General features: G+C 41.3%; 1 protein-coding gene across 3 annotated transcripts in view; it reads left to right on the forward strand.

Moving 5' to 3' along the window:
* Positions 1-1,292: 1,292 nt before the first annotated feature.
* Positions 1,293-23,443, forward strand: part of LOC117439257 (anoctamin-4-like) — a 93,013-nt gene continuing 70,862 nt past the window's right edge. For all 3 annotated transcript variants that reach the window (XM_034075106.2, XM_071201761.1, XM_071201762.1), the window contains exons 1-2: positions 1,293-1,518; positions 7,654-7,728. In XM_034075106.2, coding sequence (XP_033930997.2) covers positions 1,293-1,518; positions 7,654-7,728 — 301 coding nt within the window. The remainder of the gene's footprint in view (positions 1,519-7,653; positions 7,729-23,443) is intronic.

Here is a 23,443-nt window from a genome sequence, read left to right on the forward strand (position 1 = left end):
AACTGCAAACTTTTGAACTAACTTGATGGTGAATAATCTGTCACCATGCCAACGGCATTTGATGACATCCCATAATACGCTTAGATGTGTTGATGGCTGCATCGTTACCAAACCTGTGAAGTTTTGGGCCATTTAGAGCATTTTCACTGAAGTTATGAGAAAACCGTGTTTCATGGTGAGCATTGTGTTGCCATGGCAACGGCATTTGAAGAAATCTCAAAACTTTCCCGTAGATGTCTTCACGGCTGGACTGTTAGCACACGTGCAGTTTGAGCACTTTTTGATATGGGGTTATACATCACATTAGGAGGTTACATTTACATTAGGGTTAGAAACATTCTCAGAATGTTTTTAGAACCAAACATTTCTAGCTGGGTAGCCTCTTCCGCAATTATCAGCAGATGTACCCACGTTAAGTAAATTGACCCAATGTCAGAGGAAATACATACAATTATATACAATTCATCCTCTGATTCTACAACGGGGGCCATTCTAACAAGATAATCACTGTTCTTCACTTCACCTGTCATAATGTTATGGCTGATAGCCGGTGTATGCCACTAAGTTCTGAAATTGCTGCTCATCATTTTTGTGGATGTGTGTTGAATTCTCGTATAACTAATGTGTGCTGTTCATCTATATATTAATAGCTTTAAATTAATATAATTCATTCTGTATTATTGCATGACTTTACCTGCTATGCAAGTAACAATGTAACAATGTACATTTCCGGCTGTTGGACTAATAAAGGATTTCTAATTATGTAACTGGAAACATGCTCCTTGGTTATTGGTTCATTTAAATGATTTTAATAAACATTTGATAATCTCACATATTTATGTAAATGATTCTAGGATTATTTTTATTTATTGTTTGCAATCGCAATGCTTTTATGAATTGGAGCCCCCCGCCCCTCTTATATCCTCTGCACGTCCCTGTACAGTGAATTTACGTTGTGTCGTATTCATTCAATTCGTTTTACATTATAGTCCTTTTGGGACTTACAGTGGTACATGTGTACACATTCTTAATGTATTACTACTTTATCTTGTTACCACTCATATTTCCACAGGAATTGACACTGCGACCTCACCAACCACGTGGAACAGCTAGCCACGCCCGCAGCCGTGCGTAAAGACTGCAACATCACCGCGACACGAGCCGAGAAACGACACGGAGCGGAGATGAGCATACACACATACATACACCGCTTATTAAAAGATGCGGGAGAAGTCGTTGCCTTCACAAGCAGAAGCCATGCGTAATAAGTGCGACCGCCGCCGGTGAGGAGGATGCTGGAGCATGAGACAGGAGCAGACATGCGACTGGTCCGTCAGATCAGCGCAGGTATGAAGATCCAGGCCACGGGGGAACATATGGGCTGCAGCAAGGTCGGAGAAAACACAGAGAACCAGGTCATCTGTGTACAGTGTCAGGAGGAGGTGGTGCGGGTTTGTCCGGGAAGTCCGCGCAGTCCTCACCGCGCCATCGCGACGCGCCTCTCCTCCGGATCTGCAGGTAACGGTAACATGTGATCACTGACAATACTTTCATCTCATATGTTTGCTTATGTGGCTGATATTTCATCCTCAGTTTATTCTAGTTTCCCTGTTGAGTGAGGGCTGAAATGATGGTGTGGGTAATGACTGGGACAACTCATAATACTTTGATTATTTATAAATCAGCTTTTCTGTACAAGCATTAAAAGGTACTTCACACACAAAGACAAATCCAATACAAAATTCTGAGTTAACAAATATAAACAGGAAAAGTTAAAATGATCGACAAAAGTGCAGAAAATGAATAAAAAATTAAAATAAAACAAGTAACACTTAGTTTTTTAAACGAGTAGAGTCTATGTTACTATACGTTTTCAAAGGTAGAACCAAGACTCCTTGTTATTTGGGTGATTGCATCTTTTTGACCTATTATCATTATCTCTATTAATACTAAGAACTTGTGAATGTCCTGAAGGCCTTTGACAGTGTTCTGGTTTGTGGGTTACGGCTTAGATAGATCTGAGTATCATCATCATCACCATCACCATCACCACCACCATCATCATCATCATCATCATCATCATCATCATCATCATCATCATCATCATCATCATCATCATCATCATCATCATCATCATCATCATCATCGGCTTTATTAAAGACTCTAGGTCAATTTTGAAAAGACAATTAAAAAAGGCAGTTATACCAATGTTTCCACAGAGGTGACTGGTGTACTGAGACAAGGATTTGACAGCAGCATAATGACAGAATTATGAGAAACATTCAGTCAACAGATGAATTCTGTCGATCGTCTGCGTGGGAGATTGTTAATGGCAACTTATCATCTAACTACTAAGAACACAATTAATGAATTCACCTTTAAAGTATAACTTATTATGTCAAACTGCAATGATTAATTGATTTATTGATTGACAGAAAATAAATATGCCACTATTGGGATAATTGAATGATAATTCAAGCTTTTTTTTTTAAAGAAAAACTAATGACAAGTCTTTGGTTGCAGCTTGTGTTGTGTTAGGATTTGCTGGTTTTCTTCAGCTTAATATCATTGTACACTGAATCCAGACCCGGCGTCATGGGCGGGCCCCATGGGGCCGGGCCCGCCCATCCAGGATTTGGGCCCGGCCATCCAGGATTTGGGCCCGCTGTTTTAATCAGGACTGAATACAACATTTTAATTGTTTTATTATTATGTTCAGTGGCGGGCGGCGCCAGGGTATACTTGGGTAGGCTACAGCCATACCAATAAATGGCTTAGCCCCACCATGAAAAATGATTTTAAAGTAAGCTAAATAAAGTCCGCCAACTCGCGCGGAGTAAATTGCACACACAGCAGTTAGTAAGATTGATTTCAGCAGTCACTTGTCTGGAAATACCGAAGACTAGAAACGGTTTGAAAACTTTTGTCAGGTAGTGATCGTCTTCTCAATAGAACATCTTTGATAATGTCTTCTGGCCAATCAGAATCAAGATAACGACGTGGTGTTGTGGCAGGAAGTCCCGACGGAGAATATTTTTGCTGTAGTTACAGTACATCTCTATATACATCGATACAACATTACGTGTTGATAGAAATCAACACGTAATTAAATAAGACCCCACGGTTTGATGATTGATGTGTGGGCTGTCTTTCATTTTGACACACAGAACAATGGGGGCAATCCACCCTTATCCACAATGTAAAGTAATTCACAGCCTCTTCCCTCTTCTCTCTGTGAGGAGCAGCAGGTTCAGCTTTCAGAACAAAGTAACAAAAAACTGAAATGGCATTCATTTTTTTTTTTAAATATGTTGTGTAGTAATAGATTTATTTATTTTTCTTCTCAAGAGAGGACCAGAATGTGTATTTTATGTTAGTATTTCAAAACATCTCCTGGGGGAGAATCTCCCCAGACCCCCCTGCAGGCGTTGGGTTTTCAGCATGTCAGCTCTTTCACAATTCAGTTTTCCCGGGAAATGTAAGTTTCGGGGTGGGCCCGCCCTGGTACATCAAATGCCCGCCCAGAGACGTATGTCTGCCGCCGGGTCTGACTGAATCTCATTGGGTTTGAGACTATTGGTTGGACAAAACAAGACATTTTATGACGTCAACAAGTAAACTATTTTGCTTAATATTATCGTCCAAACAACAAATTGTTAAAGTGGACATATCATGCTATATTTGAAAAATATATTCTAGGGCCATACCTATATATAAAACATGTCTGTGACGTTTTTTTTTTTTCAAAATGCCAAACAGATCATGCATTTTAGCCATGCCTCATTTGCTCTTTTCCAGCCCTGTTTTTGCAAGGGCTGATTCTGTGACATAGCTTTAATGCAAATGAGCTGCAGCTGACCACGCCTCCCCTGCAGGAGAGGGGAGTTCTCTGATCAGCTGCTGGGCTCTCAGAAGAGGGGGAGGAAAAAAGAGGCTCCGTCCTCCGTGTTTTATTCTTATATGATTATATAGAGTCATTATTCATTTGTTTTAAAGCTCAATAAATAACAAAGAAGACCTTTGACCGGCACTTTTCAAATTTTGTCCGGAAGATTTAAAACTTTAACGGACATGTTGACCGGCAAAAAAAAACCTAACTTTAACTCTGCCGCACGGTCCCCTCATCCCTTGGAAGAGGTGGGTGTTTGTCATCTGCTGGTGAACTACCGAGAGAGAATTATAGCGAGGGAGGGATTGCATTGAATAACAGCAGCAGGAGCATACGCTTGCCTCGGGGAGGGAGAAAAAGAGCCAGAGCGTCCACAGCGGAGAATAAACAGAAGGGCAAACATGGCAACCATGCGCTGGAAGTCTTCTTCGCTGCTTTTGTGGCTGACTACAGCGCCACTTACAGGCATGGCATATGTACAACAGCGTCTCCAGCGCTTTCAAGCGGCAATGGCCATGGCCCAACCCCCCATTCCCCTGATAGGTGGAGAGTTGCCCATATAGGCGGAGCACCCCTTTTTTGACGTCAGAACAATTCAAATCTTTATCAGCTCCGTTGCAGCCCCGTTTTTAGAGATTTGGGTATGGAGGAAAAGAGAGAGGGTTGTGTTTTCTGACACTTGGTGAGTTTCCTGACACACCGGGGACACATATTCATGTATAAAAGATGTACAAAAGTGCATTTTGCATGATAGGTCCCCTTTAAATTGAGAAAATGTTGTGCAGATTATTTGTATAATAAAAATAATCATTTGTTGCAGCCATAGTTTTTCATTTTGCTTTACTAAATTGTACACAGGATAGAGTAATATGACCATTTACCAATCTGTAAATTAAACTTCTGATTATGTGTCAGTGTAGTTGCAAGCCACAATTCCCCCCAAATTCTTTATGCAACATTTGCTTGAGTTATATAGTGAAATGTCATAGGACATTTATCAAAGGGCTAATGGCTATAAAGGTGACACACTTCATAAATCCAGACAAGGACATGAACATATCAGTAATCAACAACATTGTTTTAGACATTTTAGCTTGTACACCATAAGGGTCAATAAAGGTTTTCTTCCAGGGTTATCGTCTGATTCTCACAACACTGCTGATCTGTTTTTATTCACAGTGGAGTATTTAATTCCCATCATAAATGGTTAGACCACGGCACTAGAGCTGCCAGACTCCTGCCTTAGCTCTGGCAAGGTCAATGCTTTTTCCCCTTGTGCATCTCGATGTGTGGAACAGCACTAACATTGCAGTATTAGGGTTTTATGTGTAACGCTGCAGGGTCATGGCTTTTCTCAACCCCCCCAGGTTAGTGGACTCATGGGGAACTGTATACTATGGGACCAAGGACCTGGAGGCTTAGAGTAAAGTTGTTATATATATAATACATATTTTCATTTCATTTCAAACTTTTATTTAATCAGATTGGTCCCTTGAGATCTGTGGCGAAGGTGGCTTCGTCACTATGGACTGACGGCTTCAGGCCGGGTGATATGGCACTTTGTTGGTGTGATTGCACAGTATAGGTTGTCTGTGGCTGATGATTGTGTGCACCTGGTGTCCTGTGTTGTCTCCTCCCCCCTCACCTGTGTCTTGTTGTGATGATTGGAGTGTGGGTATTTAGGCTCTGTTGCCCTGTCTGTTGAGAGGGCTGGGTGTGTGTGTGAGATCCTTGTGGCTGCAGGATGGGTGAAAGGAGAACCGCAGATTGAGGCGGTGAACTTTGTGCCCATGTTTTTAATAAATGCCCACGCCGGGTTATATTTTTGGATGTTCTGCCTCTGCCTCCTTGCTTGGTCGGGCCGCTCAACTGTCAGCTTCACAATTGGTGTCAGAAGTGGGATTTGACCAAGTGAGGAGGTGAAAATTGCGAGAGGGAAGAGGAGGGACCAAGGAGAGGAACCGCGGCTGGGGGTGGCTGTGCCTGGAACGGACCAGGGGCCACGACTGTTGGGGCAGCAGGAGACGAGAGACCAGCAGGAGGAGCAACGTTTGCGGGTCGAGGAGGCGGACCCGGACCCACGAGACTGTAGAGACACTGTGCTTCCGGGGGAGAGGGGGAAGGAAATGTGGCGAAGGTGGCTTCGTCACTATGGACTGAGGCGGTGAACTTTGTGCCCATGTTTTTAATAAATGCCCACGCCGGTTTATATTTTTGGACGTTCTGCCTCTGCCTCCTTGCTTGGTCGGGCCGCTCAACTGTCAGCTTCACAAGATCATAGATCTCTTTTTCAAGGGAGACCTGCAATATAATGGCACTGTTCTAGCGGTAAACACTTAGAACATGTCAAGCTATATGTGCTGTATCAGAAACAATACGCAGCGTGTTTTGGGATTAAGATGCTGTGTATTTACATTATAAAGCATGCTAACACTCAGAGCTAACCATGGAGCTTTATTGTCTTTATTAGGATCCCCATTAGCACTAGCATGAGCATTGGCTATTCTTCCTGGGGTCCTCACACACACAAAACATACATCAACATACATACAACAAAATTAAAACAAAACAAAACAGCTAATAATTTCATGAAATTTACAGTGCTGTATGAAGTGAAAACTAAAATGGTCATTCAATTATCACCATCCCAAGGCCAAACAAAAGTCAATACAAATAATACATAATAATATATGCATACATAGCTACAGGCACATTCAAATGTACTTTATAATACTTAAATAATTTTTTAGCAACCTTTTGAAATGTACTTGAGAATTTTCCTGAATGATGTGAACCGGTAAAGAGTTCCAGCTGATCATGGCTCTGTACATTACTGTTTTCTGTCCCATATTTCATTTAGATTTGGGTAATACAAGCCTTCCTTCTATTGTATGTGGTGTTTGATAGTTATGTTGAGCATATTGCGCTATAAACCTTTGTGATAATATATGTGGTGAGTCACTGTAATATTTCTGACAACATTTAACAAAATATAAGTTGACCTCTGTCTGACAGTTAACCATTTCAGTGTCTCCAGCATTTCAGTGACTCTGGTTCTGTAGGAGCACTGCAGTGCACATCGTGCTGCCTTATTTTGTGCTACTTGTAGTTTGTAGTTATTCTCTCCATTATCTTTGCTAATGCTGGTAACAAACTTATTGGGTGGCTATTTGTACCAGAAAATAGTCCAGCTGGATTATTTGCAAGTGGAATAATTGTTGCTATTTCCCATCCCGGTGGGCAAATACATTTTTCAATACTCAAATGTATTTACTGGGGAGAATATGTGTAACGTAATGTCCTTGTGGTAAACCCTGCGAGAGAGAAAGGTTTGAGCACCATACTGTTTCAAAAATAAAGCTTGAAGTGGTTAGGAGCATAACATGGCATTTAATCACCGCAGCGTTTAGCTGAGCTTCTCCCCGTATAAATCTCTAGCAGGGGAAAGCTGCGTGACGCTACAAAGGGGAGTGGCTAGAAGCAGACGTTCAATTTAAAGCAGTATCAGCCTGTTTGCAACAGGGTTGCAAAAGAGGGGTATGAGCAGTATGATGAGGCATGGCTAAAATGGCTGATCTGTTTGGTATTTTAAGCAAAAAACGTCACAGACATCTTTTGTATAGGTATGGCCCTACAATATATGTTTCCAATATAGCATAATAGGTCCACTTTAAACAAAACACAATGTCTTTGTTGCATTGTAAGGTTTCTTCGATAACAGAGTGTAAGTGATGCCATCGTATACCTTGTGTGTCCTGTCACAGACCGTGAGCCCAGCAGCAGCAGCTACAATGCCTCTTCAGGAACCTTCTACAGCTGTGTCAGTCAGATCACCATTGGTAAGTTTAAGACTGATTTTTAAAGAAGAAAAAGTAAAGCAATACAATCTACACAAGACAATCACTAAGTTGTTAATTTTCGATTTAATTTACGTTTGATAAAAACTGTTGCAAAACGTTTCCAATCAAATCTTGAGTCTACGCAGGTCACTGTTGTGTTGAATTTATACTCGACTAGACAGGAAATAAATGACTTGAGAGTGTCTGTTCAAATATTGAATGCGATGTTTAAAGAATACTTTAAAGTATGTCTGTGGGACGTGCTAGTACACACTGGAAACGTCATTGGCCTGATTCGAAGACGACATTCCATTGAATTGAATTTAACTGTCGATGTTTTCCAAAGTGACTTACAAGGTCATACAAGGTGCATTCAACAAAGAAGAAACAAACTCCTGCAAGTACATCCGATTCAGTCTAAAATGACAGCCTTTCACTGTTTGAAGGTGATTGGGAGGGAATTTTCAAGTGATTGTGGAGATATTAAGAAAGAAATAAGCTGTTAGATTTCTGATTACTTTTATTTATCTGTATATCAACAAATTGTAATTAAAATTCAATTAATAATCATACATTTGGAACGGGTTAGATACATTGGCCAATTGTATAATTATTAGACAGACAGGTACTTCCTCTTCAACAGGACTGCATGTGTGTCTATTATTGGAGGTAAAGTGACTTGACAAGAAAAATGAGTCACGTGTCCTAGAAGACATACTCTTCACGTGTCCTAGAAGAGTATAATAGGGACTTTTAAGTTAGATTCAAGGGTTAATAATATCAAAGAGTGGGCGTTAGAGGTATATATTTTTATATATATAAAATTCAAAATGTCTGCCATGTGGTAACAAGAAAGGTTGGAGGAGTAAACAATATCAATTACTATTACCTTCAATCAATCAATCAATCAATCAATCAATCAATCAATCAATCAATCAATCAATCAACCAATCAATCAATCAATCAATCAATCAATCAATCAATCAATCAATCAATCAATCAATCAATGTTTATTTATATAGCCCAATATCACAAATGTTACATGTTTCTACAGAATAACAGTATGACAATATGACACCCTCTGTCCTTGGACCCTCACATCATACAAGGAAAAACTTCCAAAGAAACCCCTCAGTTTAAAATGGGAGAAACCTCAGGGAGAGCATCAGAGGAGGGTTCCCTCTCCCAGGACGGACAGACGTGCAATAGATGCCGTGTGTAAATTGAAAAGATAATACATTTACAACATAGGTAGTCCAAATGTTTGGAAATGCATGTGTCTATAATAAGAAGATTAATCCACAAGGATGTCAACAATCCTGTGGGAGCCATCAGGGAAGTAGTCTGATGAGAGTCAGGCAGGACCGCAGAGACCGGTTCAGCCACGACTCGAAATCCAGGACTCAGGATGCAGGACTCAGGATGCAGGACTCAGGATCCAGGACCAAAGCAACAGGCACAGCCACGACTCAGGATTCAGGGCTCAGGATCCAGGATCCAGGACTCAGGATGCAGGACTCAGGATCCAGGACTCAGGATCCAGGGCTCGCGATCTAGGACTCAGGACCACAGCAACAGGATCAGCCATGACTCCGGATCCCGGCGTATATAGACACCAAAAAGAAATTTGGGGGAAGCTGGGTTATTCTGAACATGAGAGTACACAGGTACAGACAGAGAGAAGGAAGAAGTAAGGTGTCCTCCGACAAACTAAGCCTATAGCAGCAAAACTAGGGGCTGAATCTAATCAGCCCTAACTATAAGCTTTATCAAAAAGGAAGGTCTTAAGCGCACTCTTAAATACGGATAGGGTGTCTGCCGCCCGAACACAAACTGGAAGCTGATTCCACAAAAGTGGAGCTTGATAAGAAAAGGCTCTGGCTCCCATTGTACTTTTAGAGATTCTAGGAACAACCAACAACCCTGCATTCTTGGAACGCAATGCCCTAGTAGGACAGTAGGGTATAATGAGTTATTTAAGGTAAGATGGCGCCTGCCCATTAAGGGCTTTGTAGGCAAGAATAAGAATTTTAAATTCTATCCTGTGTTCTATATGGAGCCAGTATAAGGCAGCCAGAACAGGAGTAATGTGGTCCCTTTTCCTAACTCTGGTTAGTACACGAGCTGCAGCATTTTGAATCAGCTGAAGCGACTTAACTGACTTCTTGGTACACCCTGATAATAAGGAGTTACAATAATCCAGCCTTGAAGTAACAAATGCATGGACTAGTTTTTCTGCATCGTTTTGAGGCAAGATATGCCTGATTTTTGCGTGAGGGGTAGGATTAGGGTTAGGGGTAGGGTTAGGGTAATGTTGTGAATCGAGTGGCCTGTGTTCGTCGTCCATAACATACGCCTGCCCATACCGTCCATAACATTACCACCATGGGCCACTCAATTCACAACATTACCCTAACCCTAACCCCTACCCTTCCCAGCCACAGTCTCATTTTCTCCATAGACATAGTATCACTTTATACCAACATTGAAACCCCACTTGGCCTCACCGCAATTCAGCACTCCTTCAATAAAAACCCAGACCCATCCAGACCCGACAGCCAAATCATTCAGTTGCTCCACCTCACACTCACCCGCAATGATTTTATGTTTAACAATAACCACTACCTCCAGCTGTGTGGTTGTGCGAAGGGCCGGAAATACGCGCCAGCCTACGCGGATATTTACCTGGCCCATTGGGAGGAAACGGTCTTTACTAAACTCCCCCTCAAACCCCTTCTGTACTTCCGGTACTTGGATGACATCTTTGGCCTCTGGCACCACACAGAACAGGACTTCCTCAACTTCTCAGACATCCTCAACACACATCACCCTAAAATAAAACTCAAACATCAGTTAAATACACACACTGTGGAGTTCCTCGACACTGGGGTGTTTTTCCGCAGCTCCAGCGACCACAGCAAGACACTCACCACCAGGGTTTTCTTTAAGGACACAGATCGCCACGCACTCCTCCATAAAACCAGCTATCACCCTGGGCACACGTACAGAGGCCTGATTAAGTCCCAGCTGATCCGCTTCCACAGGATATGCACCCTCGCGGAGGATGTGGAGGAGGCTACCAGAATCCTCTTTAGTGCGCTGAGATCGAGGCGCTTGCTTAGAAGCATTAAGGCGGAGGTCAGCCGCACCTTCATGGAGAAATACAGAGACATCTCCGCCCGGCCGTCCGGCCCTGCCCTGGTCCCCCTCATCACAACCTACTCAGGGAGCCTGACTAGCCTTTTAGGCAAACTAAAGGCCAATTTTGAGGGGGCCAGGGGCGGCTGTGACGTGCTGCGACCGTGCCGGCTGATCTCCGCCTACCGACGTAATAAAAATCCCCAGGACCTCCTGGTCCACACAAAATTAAATAAAAGCATCAAAACTATAGGGAGGCGCCTCGGGTCTCTGAGGTTGGTTTTGTTCGCCTCCCCCACGTTTTCAATCCCTTCTCTCGAGAGGGGAGCAATGTACGGCAGGCCTTGACACCTAACACAAAAAACGCTATTTATGCAATTAGGTGCAAGGCCTGCCAGAGACTCTATGTGGGGGAAACACGCAATGAGATCAGCCTCAGAATTAAACAACTGTTTTAATCCGCCCTCCACGTATTTTAGCACTTATATTTATTTATTTATTAATTATTTATAGATCCTCCTCATCTGGACTTTTTTTATTGGTGTGCTACATTTTTATCGCATGTTTTCAGCACTATCCTATTTATCTTAATGGTGTTCATATTTATGTTTTTATTACTTCTTACATGTTTTATAATTTTAAATGTATTTATGTGTATGTTTTTATCTGAAAATGATCAAAGCCACATGAGGAGGGACGCTTTTATTTGTTTATTTATATTTATTTTAAATTATTTTATTACCTGGAGGCCGGGAAACCACCCGCAGAGGGGAACTCTTCACCTACCTGCCACCCTTTTAAATAAAAAACGGCTACCCTTTGGAATCTTTTAAACTTACCCGACCTCGATTTTAATGGTTTCTGTTTTTCAGTGACATCCAGTTCATTATATACGATTTTACTAACCCGGTGTGCCTTCCTTTATTTTATTATTATTAGTTAATTGTAACACTCCCTTTACTTTTTAAATTCATATTACTGGGGAGAATGTTTTAATTATTTATATTTGTATCATTGCACTTGTGTTTTAACTGCACTTACACTACCATGCACGGCTTTTACTAATAGAACTGGAATCACTTTTAAATTGGCCATTTTAGATCCCCCTATCATTTAGGGTGCTTTATAGATTCCATTGGGACAAGCTCCGCACACGCACACACACGTAGATACATCGATACACGCACGCACGCACGCACGCACGCACGCACGCACGCACGCACGCACGCACACACACACACACACACACACACACACACACACACACACACACACACACACACACACACACACACACACACACACTCACACACACCACCCTCCAGATCCTGGGACGGGGAGATCTGCTTTTTGGGCATTCTCTGCCGCCGTTCCGTGGTCCGGCTCCACTCTGCACTTTTTAACCATTCATCTGAAACGGTCTTGTCCTCACGGAGCTTTTATGATGCTTTTGAAAGGGTTTTTATAAGGTTTATGTTTACGGAGGTTTTTAATGTTTTTTAAACACCTATCTACCGAGAGCCAGTGCACCACGCAGGGCTCCTCCGGAGCCCTGCGCTCTTCCCCAACCTAACCCTAATCCTACCCCTCACACCAGATACTGACTGGTTTTCGGACCCCCCTAGACCCCCCCAATAAAGCAAAACTACACGTTTCAGAATGGCCTTTTATTGTGGCCAGCCTAAGGCACACCTGTGCGAAATGAACATTCAATTCACGGGCAACAGCTCTGGTGGACATTCCTGCTGTCAGCATGCCAATTGCACGCTCCCTCAAAACTTGCGACATCTGTGGCATTGTGCTGTGTGATAAAACTGAACATTTTAGAGTGGCCTTTTATTGTGGCCAGCCTAAGGCTCACCTGTGCAATAATCATGCTGTCTAATCAGCATATTGATATGCCACACCTGTCAGGTGCAACCTGATCTCACCAGAATGCGTGACTCCACCACGACTCCTTAACACCACAATGCGTGCTGGAGTCACGAACTTTGTTACATTTGCGTGTCGGCACCACGCAAACAACCCCAATGTAAAGTGAATGAGGCTCCTTTGTCGTGGTGCACACACGCATTTCTACAACGTGCATTGTGTGTAATGCAACTGTTAATTTTATTAAATTAGTTTGTTTTTAAGGAAGGCCAGAGCTTCAGCTGTGTCAAATAGATTGTTCCCTTCAGTTAACGTTATTTAAAAGATAATGATCATGTCCCCTGTATTGTATTACGAGCGTCCATTCCCATTGGATAACGGAGAATTTTACACCCGGAAGTAAGTAGCCTATTCTCCTTACTGTCGATTGATTTTACAGTGATATCTGCTCTACTCATCGACTAAAAAACACCAGATTGTCCTTGTTAATTACACAACATTGATTGGTTTGAATTGTGTGCAATGCTTTTGTATTTTCCCCCTTCGATTCGGAGAAACAAATATTTGTTCGGAGTTTTTGGACGGCAGAAGACACTACACTACCCAGAATCCTCAGCTATCGTTTGGGACTACACCATGAACCCCGTGATCAGTCCTCAAGTTCTTTGATTGGTTGACCTCCAACTGCATTCCATATGAAAAAAAACGTTTCGTAAAAGAGAAAATCATACTTTATTCAGCAGTGCTTGCTTTACTCTTTGATAGTCATCACATGAATGCATTGTAATAAATGGTTTGGCTGCATTAAATATTACACATCTGTCTTAGTTCTTTATTTATCTACAGAGATCGGGCATCAGAATACACCGGAAACTATTCTTTTACCGTTCTGTTTTAATTTCACAATAAAGTTAGTAGTAATATTTTGTTTTGATATTATTGTTTTTTATTAACTACTAGACGACTGGGTCATGGGACCATCTTTTTTTGGTTGCTATGGGTTTTTTCCATCACTTTTGTGTTACAAATATCAAAACAATAACAAAATAATATTCGTCGTAAACTAAACCGGAAACAGCAGTATATTTTATTTTGTTAACACTGTAAACTTGACAGCCTTTTAACCCAAACCACCTACTGGTTAAAGCACGTTATTACACGTTTAGAGTAATTGCAATGCAGGAAGATTGTGTTGCTTTTTAATGACTGTTTAAAATGCCTTTTTCTTAATGTCTTTCATTTTTGTAACGCACTTTTGAATGTGTTATATTTTATGAAAACATTCAAATATTAAGAGTACATACAAAATAGTGGGAAAGTAGAAGGTCAATTATATAAATATAGAATAGAAAATATCAAGAAGATACTCAAATGATATCTAGAGTAAAACAGTTTAGTGCCTGATAGGAGGATGTGCTAACTAATAAGGCTTTAATTAAAGAAATGTGCAGAATACGACAGTGTAATGGTGGAAGTATACACACATTGATAGATGTCTTGTAATGCACTGTTGATGAACCTGTGACCCAAGTTGTTCATTCATTGCATAACTACACTGTTGTGTATATGATATGTCAATAAACCATGATATGTCAATAAACCTTAGAAAATCTTGAAATCTTGAAAGGGATGTGCAAAATAGCAATTATATACAGTCTTTAATGAACTATTAGAGAATAACGAGTAATAAATATGCTTTAAACGGATCTGCAGATAAATATGTAGTCTTCTCAAGCACCAACTATCAAATATCTCGCCTGATTGTTGGCACTTGACAATCACCTTCACTGAATTTCATTCAGGTGTAACTAAAGTCTGATTTAAGGGCTGTTTATATTTCACATCATTAATCCAAATCTGTAAAGTAACTAAAATAAATGTAGTGGATTAAAAATACCAGGTTAACCTTAAAGAAAGCCCTCAGGATTATAAAAGACCACCATCACCCCAGCCACAAACGGTTCTGTCTGCTGCAGTCTGGCAGGCGGTACCACAGCATTCGGACTAAAACCACCAGACACAGAGACAGCTTCATCCCACAGGCCAGAAGACTATTAAACACCTGAACTTAGAAATAACATTCATCTGGCTGCTACTTAGAAATTATTTATCTAATATATCATATTCCAATCACTTGTATAGACTCTTATTGCACTATTTCACTATTTTTTCTGTGCATCTGTTTTATTGCGTAGCACTGTTGGAGGAGCCTGTGACCTAAGGGGGGGAGGGGGGTAGGACACGTTCAATTCCTGTTTTGAATAGTGTGCCGTAGATGGGTTTCATTCCATTTCAAAGTCCTTTTGGACGCTCTGTGTAAACGTCGCGCATCCAATCACAGAGGTTGAGGACTGATCACGGGGTTTGTCAAGCTAAGCACATGGTGTAGTCCCAAACGATAGCTGAGGATTCTGGGTAGTGTAGTGTCTTCTGCCGCCCAAAAACTCCGAAAATATATTTGTTTCTCCGAATCGAAGGGGGAAAATACAAAAGCATTGTACACAATTCAAACCAATCAATGTTGTGTAATTAACAAGGACAATTTGGTGTTTTTTAGTCGATGAGTAGTGCAGATATCACTGTAAAATCAATCGACAGTAAGGAGAATAGGCTACTTACTTCCGGGTGTAAAATTCTCCGTTATCCAATGGGAATGGACGCTCGTAATACAATACAGGGGACATGATCATTATCTTTTAAATAACGTTAACTGAAGGGAACAATCTATTTGACACAGCTGAAGCTCTGGCCTTCCTTAAAAACTAACTAATTTAATAAAAATAACAGTTGCATTACACACAATGCACGTTGTAGAAATGCGTGTGTGCACCACGACAAAGGAGCCTCATTCACTTTACATTGGGGTTGTTTGCGTGGTGCCGACACGCAAATGTAACAAAGTTCGTGACTCCACCACGCATTGTGGTGTTAAGGAGTCGTGGTGGAGTCACGCATTCTGGTGAGATCAGGTTGGTCAGGTGGGATGGATTATCTCGGCAAAGGAGAAGTGCTCACTATCACAGATTTTTTCAGATTTGTGAACAATATTTGAGAGAAATGGTTATTTTGTGTATATAGAAAATGTTTTAGATCTTTGAGTTCATCTCATGAAAAATGGGAGCAAAAACAAAAGTGTTGCGTTTATATTTTTGTTCAATGTATGAGCAATTATTTACCATCGGAAGAAGGCGTTTGTCAATAAAAAAGTAATCAATGCGTGAGTACGATTGGGGTACAGGGGAAAAGAAAGAATACTGCCTAGCTGACGGGAAGAGGAAGCGCCACGCATCTACGGCTCCCAGAGTTTCTAATTGTGACTGCAGACCCAATACACATTTTGTTAACTGCACAGGTCGTGCTGAAGAGCGGTCTAACTTTGGGTCTAGAACACAATTCATGTCTCCTCCCACTATCAATTGGTGACCCTCAGCAACAGGCACATTTAAGAATAGCTCATTAACAAACATATAATCATCACAGTTCGGAGCGTAAACATTAATAAGAGTTAAGGGTGTGTTATACAGTGAGCCCGATACCATAACATATCGACCATTCTTCAGTGATCTGAGATACGACAAAGGGTACAGATTTGTGAATAAGTGTAGCAGTGCCTCAAGCTTTACCATTGGATTTGGAGTGATACACCTCACCCACCCACTGAGTTTTAAGTTTTGAATGGTCTGAAATCCTTAAATGTGTTTCCTGGAGAAATGCAATATTTACCTGGAGGTTCTGAAGATAGGAGAGGACTTTCTTACGCTTTACAGGTTGATTAAGGCCCTTACAGTTCCAGCTGATAAAGTTGACCGGGCAGCCATACACCCCGGGGCGGGTAGATGGAGTCGTCATTGAAGATTTCTTACTGAAAGAATGGAGAGCTGAAGTGCAAGCTGGTCATAGATTAAGGTGCTAAAATATGACCGTACTCTAGAGCAAGGGTTCCCAAAGTGTGGTCCGTGAGCGCACCCTAGTGGTCGGTGAGTATATTGGTAACATTTCACATTTGATATAAATAAATACATTTAAAGTGGGCCTATCATGCTATATTTGACAAATATATTGTAGGGCCATACAAAACATGTCTGTGAAGTTTTTTTTTTTCAAAATACCAAACAGATCATGCATTTGAGCCTTGCCTCATTTCGCTCTATTTGCTCTTTTCCAGCTCTGTTTTTGTAAGGGCTGATTCTGTGACATAGCTTTAATGCAAATGAGCTGCAGCTGACCACGCCCCCCTGCAGGAGAGGGGAGCATGCGCTTTGAGATCAGCTGCTGGTCTCTCAGAAGAGGGGGAGGAAAAGAGAGGCTTCGTCCTCCGTGTTTTATAGTTATATGATTATATAGAGTCATTATTCATTTGTTTTAAAGCTCAATAAATAACAAAGAAGACCTTTTTACCGGCACTTTTCAAATTTTGTCCGGAAGATTTAAAACTTTAACGGACATGTTGACCGGAAGAAAAAAAAATCTAACTGAAACTCTGCCGCAGTCCCCTCGTCCCTTGGACAAGGCGGGGAGGTGGGTGTTTGTCATCTGCTGGTGGACTAACCGGAGAAAATTACAGCAGCAGGAGCGGAGAATAAACAGAAGGGCAACCATGCGCGGGAAGTCTTCTTCGCTGCTTTTGTGGCAGACTACAGTGCCACTTACAGGCCTGGAATATGTACAACAGCGTCTCCAGCGCTTTCGAGCGGCAATGGCTGGCCATGGCCCAACCCCCCATTCCCCTGATAGGTGGAGAGTTGCCCATATAGGCGGAGCACCACTTTTCTGACGTCAGAACAATTCAAATCTGTATCAGCTTCGTTTTTAGAGATTTGGGTATGGAGGAAAAGAGAGAGGGTTGTGTTTTCTGACACTTGGTGAGTTCCCTGACACACCGGGGACACCTATTCATGTATAAAAGACGTACAAAAGTGCATTTTGCATGATATAGCACAGCGCAACACCTTCATCACACATGTTGCCACTTGTTTGTACCATTTTCAGGCGATTTGTAATCTGTTCAAGAAAAACGAATATTTGGATGTTTGTGGAGTTAGGTGGTCCGCCAGTGTTTTTTTATTGGTTAAGTGGTCCTTGGTATGAAAAAGTTTGAGAAACACTGCTCTAGAGCATTCATAGCAGAAACCATGAGAAGAAAACAAAAGAAAAACAGACTATAAAACACACAAAAAAGAAAACATTTATCACACATTGTTCTCCCATTTTCCCTTAAACAAACAGTGTATTTCCCAAAGCTTAACAAGCTTTACTCTAACCGCCATTACCTCAATATCTAACCACTTTCGGTCCTTAGTTAACAGAATGTGCTTATCCAGCAGTGAACTCCTCGAGTATCCTTATTCTAAGCTAAAAACAATAATCACATAAAACAAGACATGTGCAAAATAATTGTAAAGCTAAACCCTCTCACAAATAAGTTTTGCTTATATGCTATCTGTATGATTTTGTGAGCACCTGCTACTATTAGAAGTGAGATAAGATGCTTTAAACATGAACAGATACATTCATTTAGTAGTTACTGAAGTTCAACTCGAACTGAAGCAACAGGTGAACAAGACAGGCCAAACCTGCAGGTGGAGATCTCAGGGAAAGAGTCTCAAAAGCTCCCGTGAATGAAAAGTCTGTTTAAACGTTACAAGGAATATGATCACGAAAAAAGAAAGAAAGGAAGACCCATTTTCTAGGAATAAGCAGCGTAATTCTCTAGATAAATGACTATAGGAAGATAGCACAAACAGTAAGTTATCCCGGCTCAAACAACGTCCCTGTAGTGAGCGTTTCCATTACCTATGGTCTCATCCACCCTGAGCATTCCAATCCCGATTTCCAGTCCGTAGTAAACAACCCCTTGATTTAACAGACAACCCGCCTGGCACAAACAGCACAAATGTTCACATATATTCGGCGGTAGGCTTTATCCTTGTAGTGTAGTATTCCATCGCGGATTGGGGAGAGTCGGAAATCCTCGTCTCACTGCCGAAAGTGATCCGCAGTCGTGCCTATCTGACATTTGCCTTGCGAAGCCTTCTGGTATTCCAACAATACGTAGATTGCAACGTCTCCCTCTATTCTCCAGGTCTTCCATTTTCAATTGTAATTTAGCATTGTCTTTAGCTAGCTGAGTACTGCGGGCTTCGAGAGAATCAATCCGGGCGGCCAGGGTGTTTAAACCTCCCTCATGATCAGCAAGTTGAGTCTTACAATCATCCAATTCAGCTCTTACTGGGGCAATTGCAAGTCTGTCTTGAGCGAGGAAACTTCATCTTGAATCACTTCCCTTACAATTCTGCGGATGTCCTCGAGCATGTTGTTGTGTTGATCATTAGCCTCAACTGTGCTACTGGATAAGCTAGCAGTCGTCTTGTTCACCTTTGGAGGCATGATAGCTGCACATATATCCTGATAGTAGATCACATATAGCTTTAAGCTTAAACTGGGTCAAGTTTTGGTCGGATTAGAACAAAAAATAGCAGGATGTTAATGGATTTATTATGAAGTATCAGGACCACCTGTTAGATCTGTCTACTCCATTAGACGCCTCCCACTATTTTGTGCATCCTCCCATCATTAACTGACAGCTGCACATAGAACACACTCCTGAAACACACCTGCCCTACATACACCTTAAGGACTTCCTCCACAAGTCTCTCTTTGGTCTCTTTAACTTGTTATTGCAGTGCAGCGTATGGCCCAGATCTCTGCACCTGCTTTTTGTTGTCTTACCCCTGAGGGTGTCAGGAAGTGAAGGTGCTACATATCTGGACCTTGTTCTCCTCAGAGAGCCACGCAGCCACTTTTTTTTGATGACTGCGACATAGATATCGCTTAGAACACACTATGTCCAAAAAGGCTGCATGCGCTGTGAGTTTTAGAGGTCATCCAGATACATGCCAGGTGTAGATTACCACCTCCGCCTCTCCTGCTTTTCAGGTGACTTTCATGGAACGTTGAGGACAGTTTGCTCATACAGGAAAGTGAGATGTGGTCTGATTTGCAAAAGTGAGGTAGGGAGGTCCTACTATTCCTGGAAAGGTGAATAAACATGGTCCAGTGTGTTTGCACCGCTATTGAAATGATCTAGTGATAGTATCTCAGCGGGACTTTTTCCTGTTGCCGCTGTTAAAATTAAAATCGAAAGTAAGGTCAATACCATACAGCTTCTCCAGCGCTGTGTTGTTGTTGTCAGTAGGGGTGGGCGGATCGATCCCAAAATATCGATACTTCCGACATTACGTTACGTTTCAAAATATCGATACTAGAGCCAATAGGATTGATACTTTTATACTTTTTTATGTGCAGACCAGCACCATATAGATAGATTCTATTATATCATCATGGCTCTGGTGCAGACGAACACAAGTATATGCGGTCTTTTCTTCTCCTCTCCTCGAGGCTCGCGCAATCTCAGCGCGCTCCCTGCCTGAACGTCGATTAGCAAACTGACTCACAGCAGCCAGCAGGGCAGGACAGCAGCAGCCAGCGACTTGCGAGTGCAACACACACATGCGCATGATGGCTGGAGCAATTTCACAACTGATAATTAAAACTTAGCGAACTGTGATGTGTGCAAGAAGACAGTTCGCTACTCTGGCCACTTTGTATTGTTATTTTTCATGTTTGCACTTTAAATTTGCAAAAGTAAAACGTTTATTTGTCTATAAAAACTGTCCAGTCTTTATTCATAAAAATGAATTCAGATCTAGTCTATGATGCTTTCAGCTAAAAAATCATGTCAAGCAGCTCTCTCCTATATGAAAGTACATAAGACTCTTTTCATTTAAAAAGTATCGATATCGGTATCGGTGATACTGGCCCTGAAATACTTGGTATCGGATCGAATCCAGATTTTGTGGTATCGCCCACCCCTAGTTGTCAGCGTGTAACAGAATGTAAACACAACAAACTATCATCCGATCATGATGTGCTCTACAGTTGTAGAGGGACAATCTCTACATCTAAGTACCACATGTTGTTGACTATGAAATAAACACCGCCTCCCTTACTTTTCTCTGAGATTGTTGTCTGGTCGACACATGGAGAATCAATGAGGGGAAATGGTGGAGTCTGCTATCCAGGGGTCAAGTCAATATGTAAAAACCATGACATTAAAAGTTGAATAGGAGCTAGAGAGTAGGGACAAGGCAGATATCTACCCTGCCAAGACTTAAAAAACGCCATTTTGTGCAGAATTACCTTGACAAAGAAAAGGAATTTCTTCAGGCATTCGTTCGTCATTATAATAAATACAAATAGAGTGAAAATGCATCATTTACTGCACTCCTGTTTTTGTTAAAACACAAAAGAATAACCTCCTCCCTTTCATTTCCCGGCAGCAGTCAGATTGTTCTTGAAGAAGATGTTGCACTAGTCAAATTCCCCTCAGGGACAATAAAGACTTTCTCTGTGTTCTAGTTGTTGCAAGTGCTGACTTCAGCACAAACATAATTTTTCAGGGACACCCAGCCTATCCCTTTATTCTTGCAGAGAATTTGAGGCTGTAAAATAGCTGAGATGAGATGTAGAGCTTTGATTTACCTCAGAATGTATCACCCGGCTGAAAGTGGTCGGAGGCTCAGAGGGTGCCAGGCTCTCCACTACTCTGCTTATTGATCGGCTCTGTTTGTTCATTGCTGACGTTCCTGTGAAATCTGCTGGGCTCTGTGTTTTACTGGAAAGCAGGAGGTGGGAGTTGAATGTGTGTCCTGGTCTTACCTGCACCGGTGGAAAATCAAAGCAAACTGCTCTGTATGTTCAAATAATGAATATACAAACAGGGAGATAACACAGAGAACATGATTTGAACTTTAAACACATGAATCTGAAGTTTACATACACTGTAGTCACCAATGAATGTTTTTTTTATCAGACTGGATAACTTAAAAGCAATGCACAAAACATGTACACTGTAGATACATTCACTTTGAGGTAATATAGTCTGTAAAGGGGTCAGTTGCTCACATTTATTATGTACCTTTTACTCCTGTGTAATGTCTGTCAGTCCCAGAATACCCAATATTTAACCAAACGTTTTGAACTCTAAGAAAGTGAATGCAGCAAATACAGTCAACTTTTCTGGTTTCATAAGCCACCGAGTAACTTTGGGCTTGAACACAGCCCTTCCTCCAATGCTGTATCCTCTTTATCCACCGTGATTCAGACACATGTGATCCCGCAATCATACTGATTACATCTTTTGGAAGTAAGGCCGTTCACAGACCGTGACGCCAGACTGAAAACCACTTGAATAAAGTACATTTGATGTAAATGAATTCAGTTTTATGGTATTTTTTATTAGCATTTACAGTATCTTCCTTCTTTAAAAGATGCTCAGAAAACAGACACCTTATGATTGGATTCCACAACATAGAAAACTGAAACTTCAGTGAACCACTACTAACTAATGACCAAACAAATCAGACAAGACACTCGGACTGAAAGAAAATAATTTAATGAGAATTCAAAATACCACTTCATGAAGTGTTTGTAATAAGAAAGTTCTCAGAGGCCTTATAAAACTAAAGGAAAAGACAAAAGACTAAAATGAAAGCAGGAGGCAGGCAGACCTGTCTCAGCAGTCTGCACATCCTCGTAAAGCAGAGGAGGAATGCTGCTTTTTTCTCTTTTCTGAGACTCCCATCTAGTAAACCCTGCCTGAAAACTGAGCCATTCTTAATGATTATAATCACACAGACACTAATTTGGTTTCTTTAAGCAAATGCCATGTGTTTCTTTATAGAGAGCTGCAGGAAAGAGTCTTAAAGCCCAGCAATTCTGTTAGGGAAGTCAATGCAATGTTTTGGTTGTAGATATGTGGGTAACACAATAGACTTTAACATTCTTTACCTCCACATAAATATATGAGTACAGTATATCCCCCTCTGGTGAGTATTAAAGCTTTCAAGTGACTAAATGAGACTACTAAACTTCACCAACATTAGCTGCCTTTAGCTTAGCTATGTTGATATGAAGTCATGTGACACTGGAGTTCCTTCCAACCAAGTCTCACGGCATTTCGTGTTCACCAACACGATTTTTAATCTATTGATTCGTGTTCACCAACACGATTTGCCCCTTTTTTTCGTGTTGCACAGCACGATTTTAAAAGCAATGTATTTCTACTGCCTGCAGCACGTCTTTTTCTCCGGTCGGGTCGTGGGAGACCGGGAGCTGTGTGGTTCATAAAAACATGTTCTTACTCAATATCAAGCCACAGTTATTGCTTTTATTTGAAATCGTATAATTTCGGACTTTTGTTGGCGTCTGTGAGGAAAATAAATCTTTTTTTCCTTCTAATTTGTTAATCGTTTCAAAATAACACACTGTTATTTACTCACCAATAACACTCAATTATCCTTGCTTTTATTTATTGGTTTAATTCCATAATCTCGGGCTTTTTTGGCGTCCGTCGGGAACTGAATTTCAAAATAAAAATAACCGGAAACAGATGTAGGCATTTCGAGCGATTACCCAAGATCCTCAGCTATGGTTTTAAGCTCGCTTATTGGATGTTTTAGCCGCAATGCATGCTGGGATTTGGTGTTTATATGATATGAAATCCGGAAAACATTTTAAAAGAATAAAATAATACTTAATTCCGAGTGTTCTTGCTTTTCTCTTTGAAAGTCATCACATAACGGCATTGTAATACACGGTTCGGCTGCATTGTATATTACAGATCTGCCGTAGTTCTTTATTTATA

Source organism: Pseudochaenichthys georgianus, chromosome 23, assembly GCF_902827115.2.
Source record: "Pseudochaenichthys georgianus chromosome 23, fPseGeo1.2, whole genome shotgun sequence".
In the NCBI taxonomy this organism is placed as follows: Eukaryota; Metazoa; Chordata; class Actinopteri; order Perciformes; family Channichthyidae; genus Pseudochaenichthys; species Pseudochaenichthys georgianus.